This window comes from Colletes gigas, unplaced genomic scaffold, assembly GCF_013123115.1.
Source record: "Colletes gigas isolate AHSC1104 unplaced genomic scaffold, ASM1312311v1 Colletes_gigas_Sc00051, whole genome shotgun sequence".
Lineage (NCBI taxonomy): Eukaryota > Metazoa > Arthropoda > Insecta > Hymenoptera > Colletidae > Colletes > Colletes gigas.
In genome coordinates, this window is record NW_025106680.1 from 35008 (window position 1) to 51470 (window position 16463).

At 43.4% G+C, this 16463-nt stretch overlaps 1 protein-coding gene across 1 annotated transcript; it reads right to left on the minus strand.

The window, feature by feature from the left end:
• Positions 1-8095: 8095 nt before the first annotated feature.
• LOC122403382 (protein PTHB1) lies at positions 8096-15664 on the minus strand. Its single transcript, XM_043406878.1, has 12 exons — positions 15390-15664; positions 15177-15265; positions 14831-15095; positions 14430-14698; positions 13892-14043; positions 12159-12336; positions 11737-11985; positions 11247-11486; positions 10058-10350; positions 9021-9191; positions 8824-8961; positions 8096-8420 (listed from the first exon to the last, which is right to left on the minus strand). Exons 1-12 carry the CDS (start codon positions 15662-15664, stop codon positions 8181-8183), a joined length of 2559 nt encoding a protein of 852 aa, XP_043262813.1. The 3' UTR covers positions 8096-8180.
• Between the last annotated feature and the right edge of the window lie 799 nt (positions 15665-16463).

The window sequence follows — 16463 nt, forward strand, 5'->3', positions numbered from 1 at the left end:
GAGTCACGAGGCTCGTGAAATAATGTCTGCTCTATCCAAATTGTCCCCATTCGAACCCTAACTGAGGGTCTATGCGAGAGGAATTATACTGTGTAACGAATACAGGATGTCCCAGTGTTTAATAGCTAAAATTTGTCAATGGATTCTAGAGGACTAAATAAGAAAAACAATCATCCTATACTTTAGCTTTCAAGAAGGCGAGAAGAAATCTAATGTCTCGTAAGTTATTAACCAATAAATTTTATTAATTGGATAGGAGATATCGTGCCATAATATTGACACCATAAACATTCTCCCTAGCGAAGGAACTCGAATGTCATTATTTATGAAAGACGTAACCACGAGAAGATAGACAGGAATCTAGTAGACCCCTATGTTGTATTCGAGGGTTAACTCTTTCCCACTCGATACACGTTCCACAGATTCCTCCACTTCTCTTAAATATGCGGTTCGTTGTTTTATTCTTTCCCATTTCCCATGATATTCTATCGCTTCATCATTCGTCTCATCTTTGTATACAATAGCATTCTTTCGTTTATCTGATGTTTAAGTTAGATTATAAGTTAAGGATTGAGTTGGGTTAGGTTGTAAAACATCCTTATTAACCGAACCTCTTCCTTTCAACCTGCTTCCACGTAGTGTTCTCGTGGTTGCATTCCGGTTTTTTATTTTAATGCGACGAATAAATTTGTCGAAACGTTGATCGTATGATTTAGGTTGCACCCAGTTACCGTGAGCACAGTGGTATTTCCCGATCGAATATAAAATAAAATTGAAGCGTCGATCTATGTAGAAATTTAGAGAATGTTTATAAAAGAATGTTAATGTCGAAATGTGGTTCGAGATCGACAATTAGGGTGGAACGAAAGCGAGTTCGCGTGAAGAGGATGTTGTTACCGCGAAGAATGTTCGTCAGGTAGACGAAAAGTCGAAAACGCAGAGCGATTCCCAGGGGTTCGACGGTCCGATCGGGCCAGTGTCGGTCGGATATCGACCTCCGAAGAAGAGAGGCAATAGGTATTTAGGGTAGGAGTCGAGGAGAGAGGTAATTGGTCGGAACGAGAGCCCTGAGAGGATTCTAACCGCGCGCGCCTCTGGCCCCCTGTTCCCCTGGCTCGTTATCCCCGATTACCGCTCTCACGGTGACTTAGTCCTCCCCGAAAAGGGCTCCATTGGTGGTCCCGGAGATGGAGAATTTAGCAAGGTGGTCCGCTTTTAAATCATGCGCGCCGACAAGAAGCATCCCTCTACCGAAATATTGCCTGGCCACGATAACCAAAAACCGGTGCCCCTCGACGTCCACCGCTGCTGGCCCTCGGGCAGCGCGATATTACAGAGCGCAACTCTTTCCTTCGGTGTCGTAGAATCCTCCAGTCACCGGGTCACCTTCGAACCTTTCAGCCTTCCACCGTAGGAGGCACAAAACTATCGCTGTTTCGCTAGACCCGTCTGGTCGAAACAATTTAAAAATGTACTCTTTCAAGCACAGGTTAACGATAATAAATGTATTTAGATGCTACTGGTTCGGTGTCTAGATCGTGTCTGGGTCTCGTCTCCTCTGAAACAAAAGGGTGAGAACCTCCCACTTCTGTCACCTTCGAGAACGCGGCCTAAGTTAGCGCGGCGACATTAAGAGTATTCGCAGAATCTTACGCTAGTGATATTATCTAGTAATCATTAGAATCAAAAGGTTAGAAGTTTCACCAGAGTCCCTAGAAACTAAAGAACGTGTTCTAAATATATTTTTATATACGTCGAAAGCATAAAAGCATAAAAGCTCGACCAAAGCGACCAAAGTTTTTCTTGACGCGATCGACCAACGTCAATTGTGAAAGTAGATCGCGTAGTGTAACGCGGTTCAGTAGATGGGCAAAGTAGTTCAAGTGGTACCGCGGAGGATGATGCTGGAATAATTAAGCGGTTCAAGGGTAAATTTAGCGTGGCACGGGACGGCGAAATTAAACGGAGCGACGCGTGAATTCGATGGAATGTTATTTATGTTTTTTGCACCGTTAATCCAAATTTCGTCGTGGGGAACGTTGCTCTTTTTCCGCGGCGTGTTTTCGAGGCCGATCCACGAGCGGAGGAACGCAATCTCGAGCGTAAAAGGAAGAAGGTTGCGGCGTACGGTTCGTGCGTAATCTTGATCGCGTTTCCGGAAACGACGTATCCTGCCTTAGCCCAGCAGACGCGCGGGAGAGGTCGGGAAACGTTGGACCGCGAGGGGGGATGAGGAGCGACGGAGGGACACGAATCGAGCGTGCGTTCCTATTTAGTAGCCGAGGCAAAGAGGCAGCCTTTATCGGGCATGGTAAACTAATTAGCGGCGCTCGCAATCAATTGCTTCCGGAGGCAATGGCGGCCGTTCGAGGAGACGCGAGAACGGTTCCCCGGGTCCCCAGCCAACGGAGAATCGTTTCCTTCCCGCCCGGGTCTCTTCCCTGGAACAGTACCAGCAATCACGTAGACTCCGTTCGTAAAGAAAGACGTTGGTCACTGGACTTCTCACTCAAGAGATTACAATACGAAAAACCTAAAAATAGCCACCGGTTACATTACGGGTATTAACGCTATACTTGGAACTTATAATCGTCATGGCCACCATATTTGTTTTTTCCGAACCGTGTTGTAACTCCCAATCTTTATTTTTCCTAAAATTAATTTGACGAGTAATTTCTCTTAAGCCTCGTTCCTTGCTATGAGAGTTTTCCTATGAGAGCGATTGGAACTTAGAATCATCATGGCCGGCATATTTGTTTTTCGAACCGCATCGCGAAAAGATACACAGCTGTTGAAAATTAATGGTTGTTCGAACGATATTATACTTCCATAAAGCAGCACGAAGGTAAAGTAACGAGCACCGGATTGTCTTTTGTGGTTTTCATGTTATTTCGACCCAAAGTTCGATCGGTCTTGTTGGAAACCCCGCTACATGTGCGAATTCTCACCTCTGCAAATATTATGTCGTCCGAGGAGTTCGTACCGCGATACGTAAACGTACTTTTGGGGTTATGTTTTCCAAACGAAGAGCAATAAAATGCACGTTGGAATTCTCCGGAGCTATTCGAGGACAGCCTAGATACGTACGTCTACGATGAGCGTTCGAATCTGTGTCTCGAAAGAGACTCGAAATTCCCAAGAACGAACGATTCCGGGAATCTTTGTAGTTTTTTAGATCCACCACGACCTGAACGTCATAATAGATGAATAGTCGTTCTATTAATACTAGTTCGTTTGCCATTTAATTATATTTAACTTCTTACTTCTAACCTTAGCTCTACCTCCCTCCCCCCCCAAACATGAATGAAAACGATCGTTTTTATCGGTGATTTTTTTTCCTGTCGTTTCTGCAATATCTTATTTCTACATCAATATCCTTCGATGAACTAAAAATTAATACCGTGTCCCAGTAATCGGACACCTGAGATTGAAATTTGTACCAACGATCCGAAGTATAATAAGTTACGAACATTATCCTCGACGATCTGAGAACTTATGGAACGACCTAATATAATATGTATTGCAGGGTGAAATAAGATTGTTAGTTCCGAGGTGGTACAGTCCAGAACAAAATGATAGGACGCTGGAAGTAATTACTTATTTTTATTTATACCGTCGCATCAACGTGTTTTAAGATTGTTTTGAAGGCAGATAGCCCAACGTTGTTTCGCTTTCGGAGAATTTATGACTGGGCCGAGGACTGAATGGGGCCTTGACATAAACTATGCGCCCTCGCGGGTGGGCCTCGGACGATGGCTAGTGACTCGATGTCACGTAGCTATCAAGTGTCCTGGGATTGATTGTTTAGAGCAGTGGTTCTTTATCTTTTTTCCAGGGACCTCTCTCGGCAATTTAGGCGAGCTCGCGGGCCCCTTCCCTTTCTAAATAATAATTCGAACTCGTATATTTATTTAAAATAAAACGCATTTAAAATATATTACAAAACACGTGTTAAAATATTTTGTTTCGTACTGAGTTTTTTTTTTTAAAATCGGTGTAGCAGATTTGACGCAGGAGAATATGGTACCATGATTATAAGGGGAATATGTCCTGACGAAGGCTGACTGAAACGTCTGACCCAACACGACTCGCAATTCCTTGAAAAATTCATCTTTCTTTTTCTCGTCAATAGATTAGAGGATTGTCTTTATTGACTTCACTAATTTTGGATGAATAGCAAAATCATTATGATTCCTGAAAAAACTATTTAAAACATTTATTTTCTGTGCTTTTCGAATTTTTATTCTCCGATTCCCTTCTCTCTATCCGATTCTTTTTATACGTGTGTATATTTTGACGAAGACTGGTAATAAAAAAGTTGAAACGAAGAAGAAAGCGCTGCTCGAAAAAAAGAAACTAAAAATAAGGCGTGTTTATTAAATTTAAAACACGACGAAAATAATATTCACAATGAAAAGTAGCAACGATGCTCGAACCTCGTGCAAAAGAAAACAACCGTATTGCAAACAACGCACCTGAGATATTACTTGAAAACAAAGAATAAAATGTCTTGTGGAACCGCAGGATACACACAGATTAAACAATTACACCCAACAGACCAGACATAACACTCAAAGATAAGAAACAGATGCACCCCTATTCGATAGATATATCAAGCCCAAGTGATACCATCGCGCTAGAAAAAGAAGTAGAAAAAATAGAATTTCCAAAAATAGTTTCATCGTTTCGTCGAATTAATTTTGTCTGGGAAATACATTTCTTTGGATTTTACGATTATCGTCCTCGATTCGTGTCGTATAAATTTCCAAGATGGCCGTCGCTCACGGTCCCCGGCGATAACGGTCAGGTTCTCCGATTTTTGCGTGCTCATAGTTCACGGCGTCGCGCGTGTGCGCGTTACACAACGATAGAAATTTTTTTCCCCCCGTCGTGTCGCGTCCTTTGAGCGCTGGCAAGAATCAAGCTTGATCGTTCCCGGCGTCGGATCGTTCTTTCTTCCGGGAAGGACGATTACAAAGCCACCAGCGAGTTTCCGCGTAATCCACGTTCAACCGACGCGCCGATCGCGCGCGTGTCCCCTTGCCGGCCGAAGAACAGGCCGAAGGAGAAGCGGAAAGACGATCAAAGGGGGCGAGAGCGCGCGGGATAGGAGAAGAACGCGGACCTCGGTTGCACCGACGAACGCCGACGAGGGGGGGCGAGGCGGCGAGGGGGGTAACGGCAGAGAGGATTCGCGCGTCCATTTGTCACTCGATGCCTCATCGAGGATGCGGTATTTCCTCTAACGCGCCGCTTCCGACGACGAACGCGCGTTCCTCGAATCGGCCTCGGACAAAAGCTCCGCGAACAGCGATAAAACGCTCGAGCTCGCTGCCATGCGCAGGAGACGTTGCCGTTTCGCAGAGGAATACACCCTGAGAAGCAGTCGCCATTTTTCCAACAAGACCTTGCCCACGCGATCGGGACCACCGATCAATTTTAGACACCGAAATTACCCCCCACCAAATAACATTCTATACATTCTAATAATTAGTTTAATTGAATATTTGAATTCAGATTTTTTTTTTCGTCGCTGAGACGAGAATTTCTGATCTGTTCCGCAGAAGCACCGATCTTCGGTAGGAATTTATATTTATAGGAACATATTTTAAGAATAAAGTAAATTTCGGGAACCGAACAATCGTTCCTATGTTTCCCACGCGATTACGTTATTTCTGTCCTTGATCGTAATAATAGCTGCTACGCTATTTTTGATATTTAAAATTTGACCGCCTCGTCGATTCGAAAATATAAAAGTATCGTCGGAATTAGCGGACGTCGTTTCTAAGTGGAAGTTTCCCTTCTAAATGGAAATATTTATGAAATATTGTTTCAGACATCTTCCGTCTTGCGGAGCAAGAGTATTCACTCTAAGGAAAGAGAATTAAACGAATTTTAATATAATTAGAAATTTAAACATTAATCCTTGTTACGAGTGAGAAATTAATAAAAGACAATCAGACTGAATAGAACGTTTATGGTTTCTATAACCGTGGGACCTTTCCTCAGGATCGGTTCTTCGTACGAAATGAAATCGGAATGTCCTTTGCCATTTTACAATCTGAGGCATCGTCACCGAGATATAAGCAGTTGAAGTTCACTGATGCGACTCCCGACGCAGGCTATTTATATCATAATCAGCTGATCGCGCGGCAGCACGTCCACGCGCAAAGCACATATCCATATGTTCGCGCGCGCAAAAAATTCAACCGCTTATATTTCGATAACAGAACCTCGGATTAGAAAATGGTAAAGGACTTACCGATCTCTTTTTGCACACTGTATCTATGTATGGCGTGTTACATCTGTTTTAAACAACCTACATCTGATATTGAACTACAAGTTTTCGAACTTTAGTGTACAATATAAATATTCCATACTTGGTATATGATGCCTATACAGTTCAGTAAATGATGTTGTAATAATTTATCAGCAATCGTTTTGTATACAAATATGGTTTTTGTAAATAGTCAGCAGATTGAGAATGAAAGTAATTCTATGTGTCCACTTGAGAGTTTTACTCAGACAGTCACTATCGAGAGCAAAACTTTCTAGTGGGCGATGCATTGATAAGGAAAAAACTCAACCTGTCTCTCTCCGATTTTAACCTACTTTTGCAGGATGGTAGATTACAGACTTAGGCGCTTATTGTTTGAATAATTGATAAATAATGGAATAATTCTTATCTTAAGAGGAAACAGCAACCTTTCACCTTTTACAAGTATTACTCGTATATAAATTGAAAAAACATTTTTATAGAATTTTCTAGTTTCATGGAGGGACAAATTTGTCTGCTCCTAAATGGTTAGAATAGAATAAAATTAGTTTTCTTAGAATTACTACGCAACATCGTTATTGTCATCTGTGAGAACGGTATATTAAAACAATATTCGCCGAATGTTTCGATCACGAAAGCGATTCGAATATTTCTAATACAAAAAAATTCATCGAGTCTACGTCGTGATCGATTTGTAGTCACTACTCGAGAGGCACGACCTCGAAAATCTCTCGGCACTTTTTATCGAGTGCGGTATTTTACGCGCATTATTAATCATACGAACACACCGAGCAACGAGTATAACGACGCTATCGATCTTTTCTGCGATTCCGCACACGAAATCAAACATCTATCATTTTTGCTGCGTGCTTCACATCGAAGACTAATGTCGCTCTATTTTTGCATTTAGACCTTCGTATTATACATTTTGTACCAAAGCGTTCTCCCACTAATAACGCGAGACAGACATCGAAGAAAACAATGAAAACACGACGATGTCTAACAACAGCAATAAAAGTAAATGCAGTCCCAACATAATGGAAATATACTTAGCGTAGTGAAATTAGGTACGGACCCTTTGAAATAATTCAAAACGCGGTAGTATATTTTCTCTGTAATGACACAGAACTGTGGCTGGTAACAATAATAACAATAAATATCGTTACTGTTGCAGCTACAATTGTAATTATTATAATTGAATTATTTATTATTATCTGGAACGGGCCACGGAGCGCGAGTACAAGAAAATGTTGAAACAAAGCGCGCACTGTTGTTGGCCCCGAGTCAAAGACAGATCTCTCGGGCCGCGTTCCTCCTATTAATTAACCTCGGAAAAGCAGAATCGCGGCGCCAGAATGAATCACCGCGGCGATTCGAGCCGCGCGTCTCGGCACGCCGCAGATCGCGGATCGTGGATCGCAGAATAAAATTATCCTGGCGTCGAACGACACGCGTACTTACGTAAAAGTTACCGCGTCGATCGTCGATCGTCGATCGATGCGCGCGCGACTGCCCAACTCGATTACGCCCGACATTTTCCGCGATCGAGGCTACGAGACTTTGTCATCATTCGTCAAGGATTAACCCCTCACCTAAAGTACTTAAAATAATATTTCCAAAAAAATCCATTCTCGTTTAACAACTTCTAACAAACTCTATAGCTTTTTATTTTTTATTCAATCCAACGGTGTTCGTTAGTACGTAGCCATTTTCAAATTGTATCGAGAAAATAAGTAAAAAAACTGTATGGTGACATGAAAATTTCTCGATCGGATTCACGTTGCTCTCGAACATTTTTTTTCTATTCGATATGGTAGTTGAATTCTTTCTTTCGTGGGCCTCGTCGAGGCATGTCCCCCTTTGAACGGTTTAAGCGACGGAATGTCGATAGTGTGCGCCTAGCCTAAACGGAGATAAGGTCGTTGCCGTCGCTGGGTTCGATCTCCGCGATGTCGGATCCCCTGGATTCATCGAGCCGTTCGATCGCGTGAACCAAACGTTTCTTCAACTTCGCCAGCTCCTTGGTCGACACGATCGGCGTGACCGTGTTCCACGTCAGAGGCTTCGACTCCGTGATCGTTGGCTTCTTCGAAACGGATCTGAGGAGAGTCGTCAGCGTCGCGTCAGCAATTTCTTCCCAGTCCTAACGAGAAATGGCAAACATCGTTAGGGCGGGCACTGAGTAGAGCAGGGCATCCTCAACAGGTGTGCAGGGGCGGTGCCAGAAGTCATATTTGAAGGGAGGGGGATGGGGAATCACGAAATATGTGAAAGTATATTTTCGAACCTTCTGCACAATTCGAAATTCGTTTATAAATCATTTACTAATATTTCTTGATTCATTTGTTATTTATTTCAGGGTATTTCGGATTTAAATAGCTAGACTTTAGCTACGAATATAGTTACAAGACTGAGCACCATTCTATTCGACAGACTGTAGATTGACTGTGCCCCCTGCAAGTAGTTCTAGAAAATAACTGGGATCGACCTTGCGACAACCCGATGCACAGAAATCGTGACAACCTGATAGATAGTACTGTACTTACCAGCTGATCGCACGGTCGTGGCCGGAAGCCAATCGCTGCCTCCAGCGTGGCGTATTTCTCTTCGTTCGCGTTAAGCCGCAACAACAGAAGCAACAACCTCAGACTGCACCAAAGCTCGTGTCCTGTTCGGTCTCGTTCCTGCAACCGGCAACGTGTTATCGACGTTCCACTTTTCGTTCGCTGGGTCTTGGACTCACCGTTCTAGCTTTGACAAGGGCTTCGAGACAGTCCAAGGTCGTACGATAAGTGGAGTCGAAAAGGAATGGCAATCCGGTGTCCGGTAACGATTTACTGTTTCTTTCTCTCACGGCTCGCAGCATCTTCCTTTCGATGTTTCTCAATTGCACTGTCAGCAGCCCGATTTCGTTCTGGCAACGAGAACGACGAAGTTCAGAATATTAATCCACGGCTCAGGATCGAAATATATATAAGAGATCGATTCCTCGTGCAAAAAGAAATCGAAAAGTCCTTTGACATTTTGCATTTCGAAGCTTCGTTACGAGGACATGGGCAGTTAAAGTTTACTGACGTAACCTCTGGCGCCATTTGTATTCCAGTCAGCTGATCGTGCGGCCATTTCTGCACCCGTCCGTGCAAAAACTTTAATCGCTTATATTTCGATAACGAAGTATCAGATTGTAAAGTGGAAAAGGACTTTTTGGTTCGTATCGAAACAAAGAATTCGTCCTGAAGAACGGTTCGACATTATGTACAAACTAGACTATTTCTAAATTCTTTGCATCCTCTTCGAAAACATTAAGGTTGATGTTCGAAATGTAGATGTATAATTGAACAGAATTTTCTTAGTATGATAAATATAGCCTAGTTAAGAACCTTCTATGGTAATGTAAGACCATATTCATAAAAAGTTATAAAAGGCTTAAGTATGTTAAGAGTAACTGTGGTTGGTTAACGACACTTGGCTTCTTCCCTAAGACAAAGAACATGAATTATTTATTTATACTTTGTAGGATTTGTCCCAATGTAAATCCAGAATAAAAAGATTGAAACACGTTTAGGTGTCATCGATAGTCGATTTAAATGGGATACCCTGTATGTTATTCGAATGAAATTCAGCCCGTGTCTGGTGTGACCTGTCTCGAATGACCCAACCTGTCCGAAGAATGCTTGAATTACCACATAGAAGCCTTTATTTTCTATAAATAGAAGCGTTTCGACTCAACGGAAATGGAACAGGAAAGAGAGAGAGAGAGAAAGAGAGTTATCCAGTCACCGTTATCCTATCGATTTCTCGACGAGCGAGAAAATGAGCCTCTATTCGTGAGTGCACCAACTGAATGTGATTCTGGCCGATGGCCGCCGAGTGGTTCCCAGTCGTTTTGTCCTTCAGTCTGTTGATCAGCTGTTGAACCACCAAGGTCGTCGACAATCCGTCGTTCGATTGCACCCGATATCGATTGGTCGCGTTGCCGGAAACAATCGTAACAGCATGGCCGTTCTTCGCGTGTCTCAAACCCAGCGCGTTCCAGTTCTGCCTTTGCCTCTGAAGCTGATCCCCGGTGAATTCTGAGAAAGAATAGCAAAGGGTTAAAGGGGATAATAAATAGAAAAAGAACCGAATTTATTTATGTTACGACCGAATGTTTCAATTACAAAATCGGTCGAACGTGCCCCTCCCGGATCCCGATTGAGTTAACGAAATACTCAACGAGCGTTCCCGCCGTGCCCATAAATTACACGGTTAGGAATCGGCCAGGTGCGCCGCGAACGTCCGTAAAAAGAAGAGCATGGTTTGCGGCGAATGATCACGGGCCTCTTCGAGCTACGATTATCGTATTAGGTGGCCCCGATCGTCTCAAACGTCCCGATTCCGATCGTAAGGTATCCCGGACCATAATTTTCAAAGGCGAAAGCCCGTCGGAAGGAACAGAGGAGAACGGTAGGGGGTCGTTCGTGCTTGCTCCTCCCCCATCCGTGCCCCGAAAAAATAACTAAAAGGAACCACGATGGTTCGCCGGTTTAACCCTTCGGTTCACATAGGTAGCTACAGGTGCTATCTTTTATTTCGTGCATCTGTATGCATACATACAAAGTGGTCTATGCAACTTGTGCCTCTCTATAACTTCCAAAGTATGCGTTGCTCGACAAAATTTTGTACAAATAAGTTGCACAGTTTAAATGGATACATTACGTAGTGCATTTGTCTTTTTTATAGGTGAAAGTGTTTCGAAGACTTGAAGGTCTACTTTGTTTTTTTAAATGAAATACTATAATTTTTATAGAAAAATATCTGAACAAAAATACTATGGGGGTAAGATAATCGAAAACAATCGACATTGGTATCAAATCCATAGTTTTCGGGGTCGCTAAACTGATTAATGGCAATCTCGATGACGTTTAAGTCCAGGTTTAGTCGAACTCTGCAGAATCTTTTGGAACTTTGTGTCAATAGCTTAAATTACCAGGAAACAGCTGGGTGAAGCCGACGAGTGGTTCGTTGCGTTTGACGACGGTGGTGAAGGTGGTGGCATTTTCGGGCGGGCAGCTCTTCAGCATCATCTTCAGCGGCACCTGACCGATTTTTCGAACTGTCCGCAAGCTGCCGGAGTCCGTTCGATAAGTCACGACCACCTCGATCTCCGAGGATATCGGCGACAGGTCTCCGTTCACGTAAATCACCGTCTCCGACGTGTGTCGTTCGCCTAAAATTTCGGCCTCAAAGAGCTACGGAACACCCTGTATAATTGGGCACTGCCACAGATCGGATTTAACGCGTTGGCTGCCAGATCAAAACCATACAATTTTTTATGAAACCACAATAATTGTAAACTACGTAACATCTTTGTCTTAGTATTTATTTTCGTCACCTCGCTAAAATTCATGAATTCTGTTCATTTACTTTAACATTTTGATGATGACGTGGCAGTCAAAGTGTTAAAGTTTGAGGCTTACAGAGATACGGGACGACGAAAAAATCCTGGGTCGCGACCAGGGGTTGATACACGCAAACACAAATCTGGACGTCGTGCAGCGTGGCGTACGAGGACAGTTCTATGGCGACTCTGCACGCGAATGGTCGTCCCTCGGAGTCGTCGTCCGAGACATCATCGTTTCCAGGTAGAATGTTACCCTCCAAATCTGGCGAAACGTTCACCGAGACTATCAGCTCAGCGTCCACCGTGGCGTCGCTGGTTCGTTCGTCTGCTCAACATTTCGATCGTTCGCTTTCATTATTATCATCGTTCGTCCACTCATAGTGTGTATAAAAATTATACGCCAGGACTGTCATAGGTGGATTCCACGGAACTTGACAAAACGATCGTTCTTAACCTGGTTTTATCGACAATAAAAAAATGTCACGTTTCGAGTTTCACCTGAGGTTTTGCTCTTCTTCAACAGGGCTCGTAGCTCTCCGAGCTGTTGCTCCGCGGCTGCGTAATCGTATCCCCTCGGATGAAGCGGCGGCGCGATGAACAATCCTGGTTCCACGCCCAGGTAACAAGCCTCCAGGCGACCGTCCTCCGACAGAACAACGATTACACCCTGCAAATGCTGAAACCATTGGACGATCGTCAATTGTACGCTTCCGTATCAACGTAGACCATGCTTCTCGATAGGATAGCTGTCCGAGTAATCGACGGTATTCGTAATAATTCTTAAAATGAACACGTGATTCGTAAGTTGAACATTTCTATCCCTCCCAACTGGGGTAGTCCTCTTTGGAGTTAGCGAAGCGCGAAAGACGACATTTAAAAAAGATTACAGCCATTGCTTTGATTATTTTCTGAGGAACGGAACATTTATTTTCCCGTAAATGTCCGATTGCTGGAACAGTTACCCTATCGAGGCAATTAATGAACCGACAGTTACTCTATCTTCCGGAAGGACAACAATGGCAACCTTGTTGGTCGCTGTGTGCAACGATAACGAAAAGATAAAGTTGGGACGATAATTGCCAACGACGTTTGTCCTTCTACGTGTTGCGTGTCCTTGTATTCTACCTTTTGCTGTACCATTGTAGGTGCTCAAAACGCACTTGTTCGAACGTACTGTGGCCTTCGCGCGACCTTGATCTCAGAAATTTATTCTATTTCCATCGATACGGCTTGTCGATTAAGTGCTTTTCATCCTGTTCATCCTGTTTAGTATACTTGTACATTTTAGTATTTTGTTTTTACTCGATAAATACAGTCGTTAAGTAAAAGAATAAATGCGTGTATCACTACTATTATTATTAATCATCTTTGATATGCAAATAAGTAAAGCTTGCGTACAATGCATGCATGTTACAAAACAATATTACGTAAAGACAATGTATAGCCAGAGGCTCCTTTTAAACCTAACCTCGAAGGTATCGTAACACGCGGAGCCCACATCATCGGTCGATCAGGAACAAAAGCAACGATAAATTTTCATAGAAACGATTGCCCCGTTCGACCTTTTTCTCGAGTTATTTTCTGCATCTGGAAATCTTGATCCGCGCTATTCTCAGATCAAATCGTCAGGAACAATGCGATATAAATTTATGGTCGAAGATAATTGACGATAATGTAATCGAATCTGTTTCCTTCGACGAGCGATCAACAGGTCAATCTTATGTCAATTTCTTGAATAATCGAACCCACGATTTATTGGAAGAAGTTCCATTAGATGTACGTCGCATATGATTTATGTTGGATAATGCACCGTCCTATTTTAGCCAGACAGTTCTCGAACGAATCATTTTCTAACGGATGGGTAGGTCGTGCAGGCCAACATTTATTTATAACCGAAAGATTAATAATTCTAGAAAAATTAGTGATTGTAGAATATTTGAACAACAGTCCGCCCGCGGGCTTGTTCTCGAATTTATGAATTTGTACTCCTCTGCTCGTCGTTTAATAGCGCAGTTGCCTTTCGAGCAAATGATCCGAGTTTAGACACGAAGAAACTTTTCCAGTTCTTCCCTTTGCTTGCGCTGAAGCTTCTAACTCTGACGAGTAAAATCTCGAGTGGACGCCGAACGTTAGATGTTTTTCGACTATGTTCGTTCGCCAGAAGTGGCTGGCTGGCGAAAGAAGGAAGTATCCACTTGGACGAAAAGGGATAGGATGGCAGGCAAACTTACCTGAAGCTGAGCCCTCGCGACGGTGACCGGAGCAAAAGGCAACTGCGCCGACCACTTGAGCGTGGTGCCCTCGTAAATCATGAGAGTGCTCGTGTCGGCAATTACGAGCACCATCAACTTCCCGTCCGGCTCTGAAAGTACCGCGGTCAATTAGCGCGGCCGTTCTCCAGCCTATTAAAACTACTTAAACGCGTCGTCGAGTCGTTAGCCATCGATCGTCCACGCGAACGGGACTTGAAAGAACGTTTTACTCTTGATCGATATTAGCGGACAACACAAATAAGGCCCCTGTTATCGGAAACACTCGTTTAACCCCTATTAGGTGTCCGCGTAGACTCGAAACGAGCGATCTCGGAAATACAAACAGATTTTAAACTTTGTACGGACGCAGCTCCAGTGACCCTATTACCAAAACTATTTTTTATTTCGCTAGAAGATATCTATCGACTCTTCGCGACGACTCGAAAAGTACCGCCGAATGTAAATGGCGCGCGATTTGAACGAGCAAACAACCAATATGACGGCTGTGACAAATTACCGATAACGTAGGCTCGAAAGCAGAGGGGCTTGTATTCGAGCCTCTTGGCGTACTTGACAGACGAGCAGTTGTCTTTCAGACAGTACAGATGCTTCTCTCCCAACGCTATGATTCCAACCTCGAAGCTGCTCAAGGTGACAGCCTGGATGTCGAGGATGGCCTCGCCGATGTTGTAGCACCAGTCTGGTTCGAGAGTCTCGACGTCAGGCCGCTGGTCAGCGTCGTTGGATTCGTCTCTACTCCTGGCAAACTCCGCCATTGTTTGGTACCTAGACGATCCGAACGATAGAAAACATAGACAGAGTCTGGTGAAAAAATTTCTTTCGAAAGAATGCCACTTTACCCAATTTACGGTACAATTTTTATCCGTGACGTGTCAAACAGCAGAAGGACTCACGTGCCTGTAACACTCGATGAACCAACGAGTGCTCGCGGTGACGAACAGATCGTTCCGCGAAATGTAGATGATCGGCTCTGGTAGCAATCGATTTCGGAGAACCTGACTAAACGCGAACATCTCTTGCTCGTAAAAGAGAAGCGTACCGTCTAAGCACTGCACGCAGAGAAATTCCCTGCCACGGACGCCGCCAAATGGCCCAGACGTCAGAGAAGCTGGGAATCGCGGCAACGAATGCTCGTAAGCGACTGCCAGTTCGCAACGGTCTCCTGTTGGGATAAAAAAAGATATTTGAAACAGGCAAATTCTTTTTATTTCGAGAACCTTTAGAGAAAAGTCTCAAACCGAACCGTATTCCATGGATTCATCCTTCAGACTCACGTTGTAGACGGTCAATTTCGCGGGCGTCAGTACCGCCAGTCGAAGATCCTGCGAGCCTCTGCAACGAACAAATCGATTTATGATTTGTTCACGCGTTGAATCGAAGTAGAGAAAATTTTCCTTCGAACAGTATTTCAAATAACGTTTCTCCAAATTGGGTATGCTTCAAGTTACATACTCACGATACAAATTTTCCGACTTTGACGTCAACGATACAGTCACCGATTCGAGTCTCGATCATCAAGTCCGTGGACTTGTAATTGCTCGGGCATTTATCGTTTTCCAACCATTGCGAGGAGGGACTGTACATTCTCAGGTAACCGTCGTGACTGCCCACCACGAGTATATCCTTCTTGTCTTCGCCAAACAATGGCGCTACCAGTAAGCTATGCCCGTCGAAAACTTCGTTCGCCCCGCACACCGTTCGCCACCATTCTTTCGTCTTGAACAACGACATCGCCGAATGCGATTTATTCACGATCGAGACACCACCGTGGAAACCGACTTCCCTTTGCGTTGTCTTGCTGGTATCCAACTTCCTAGACACCTGGTTGCCATGGTACCCTGACTTGAACACATTGGACACGTACCGCCATTTTTAACTCTTTGCAGCACAGTGGCTAGGTCGGTTAACTAGCTGAAACACGTCCATTTTGATTTGATGGTATGATTTTTGCTAGACTGAATTTCAATTGGGATAGATGTCTGTGCTTTTAAACCAATTTTTTCTTTACTGGCTATGTCAGTAAATACTCTAGTATTTATTTAATTCGTTCAAATTGAATATTGATTTTTTTTGTTACCTGACAAAAATTGGTACTTTAATGAAATTTTTAATTAAATAAAAGAAGTTGTTATCCTTAATTTCGTGCCCTTTTAAAAACTCGAAGAGAAATTGCTAAGTTGCGATGTACGTATACAAATATACATAATATTGTAATAAATAAGTATGTAATTCATCTTGTAATAAGTAGTCTGATTCTATCTATCGCCAGACATTTTGTTTCGTTTTCGAACGCGTTCCGATATCTCGAAGTTTAAATCAATCTTGCCGCCGCGGGCTTTGTGATTGGTGTCACTCGAAGACAGATGGCGCGTATGTTCAGTCTACTGCAGTGATTCTTAATTTGTGGTGTACGGACTCCCGTGAATTTCATTCAAGTATTGTGAGATGTTCGTAGAAAAAGAAAGTTAAGAACCACTGGTCTATTACGTTCAGTGTAATGCGATATGCGATGACAGAAGGCGGTGACCAA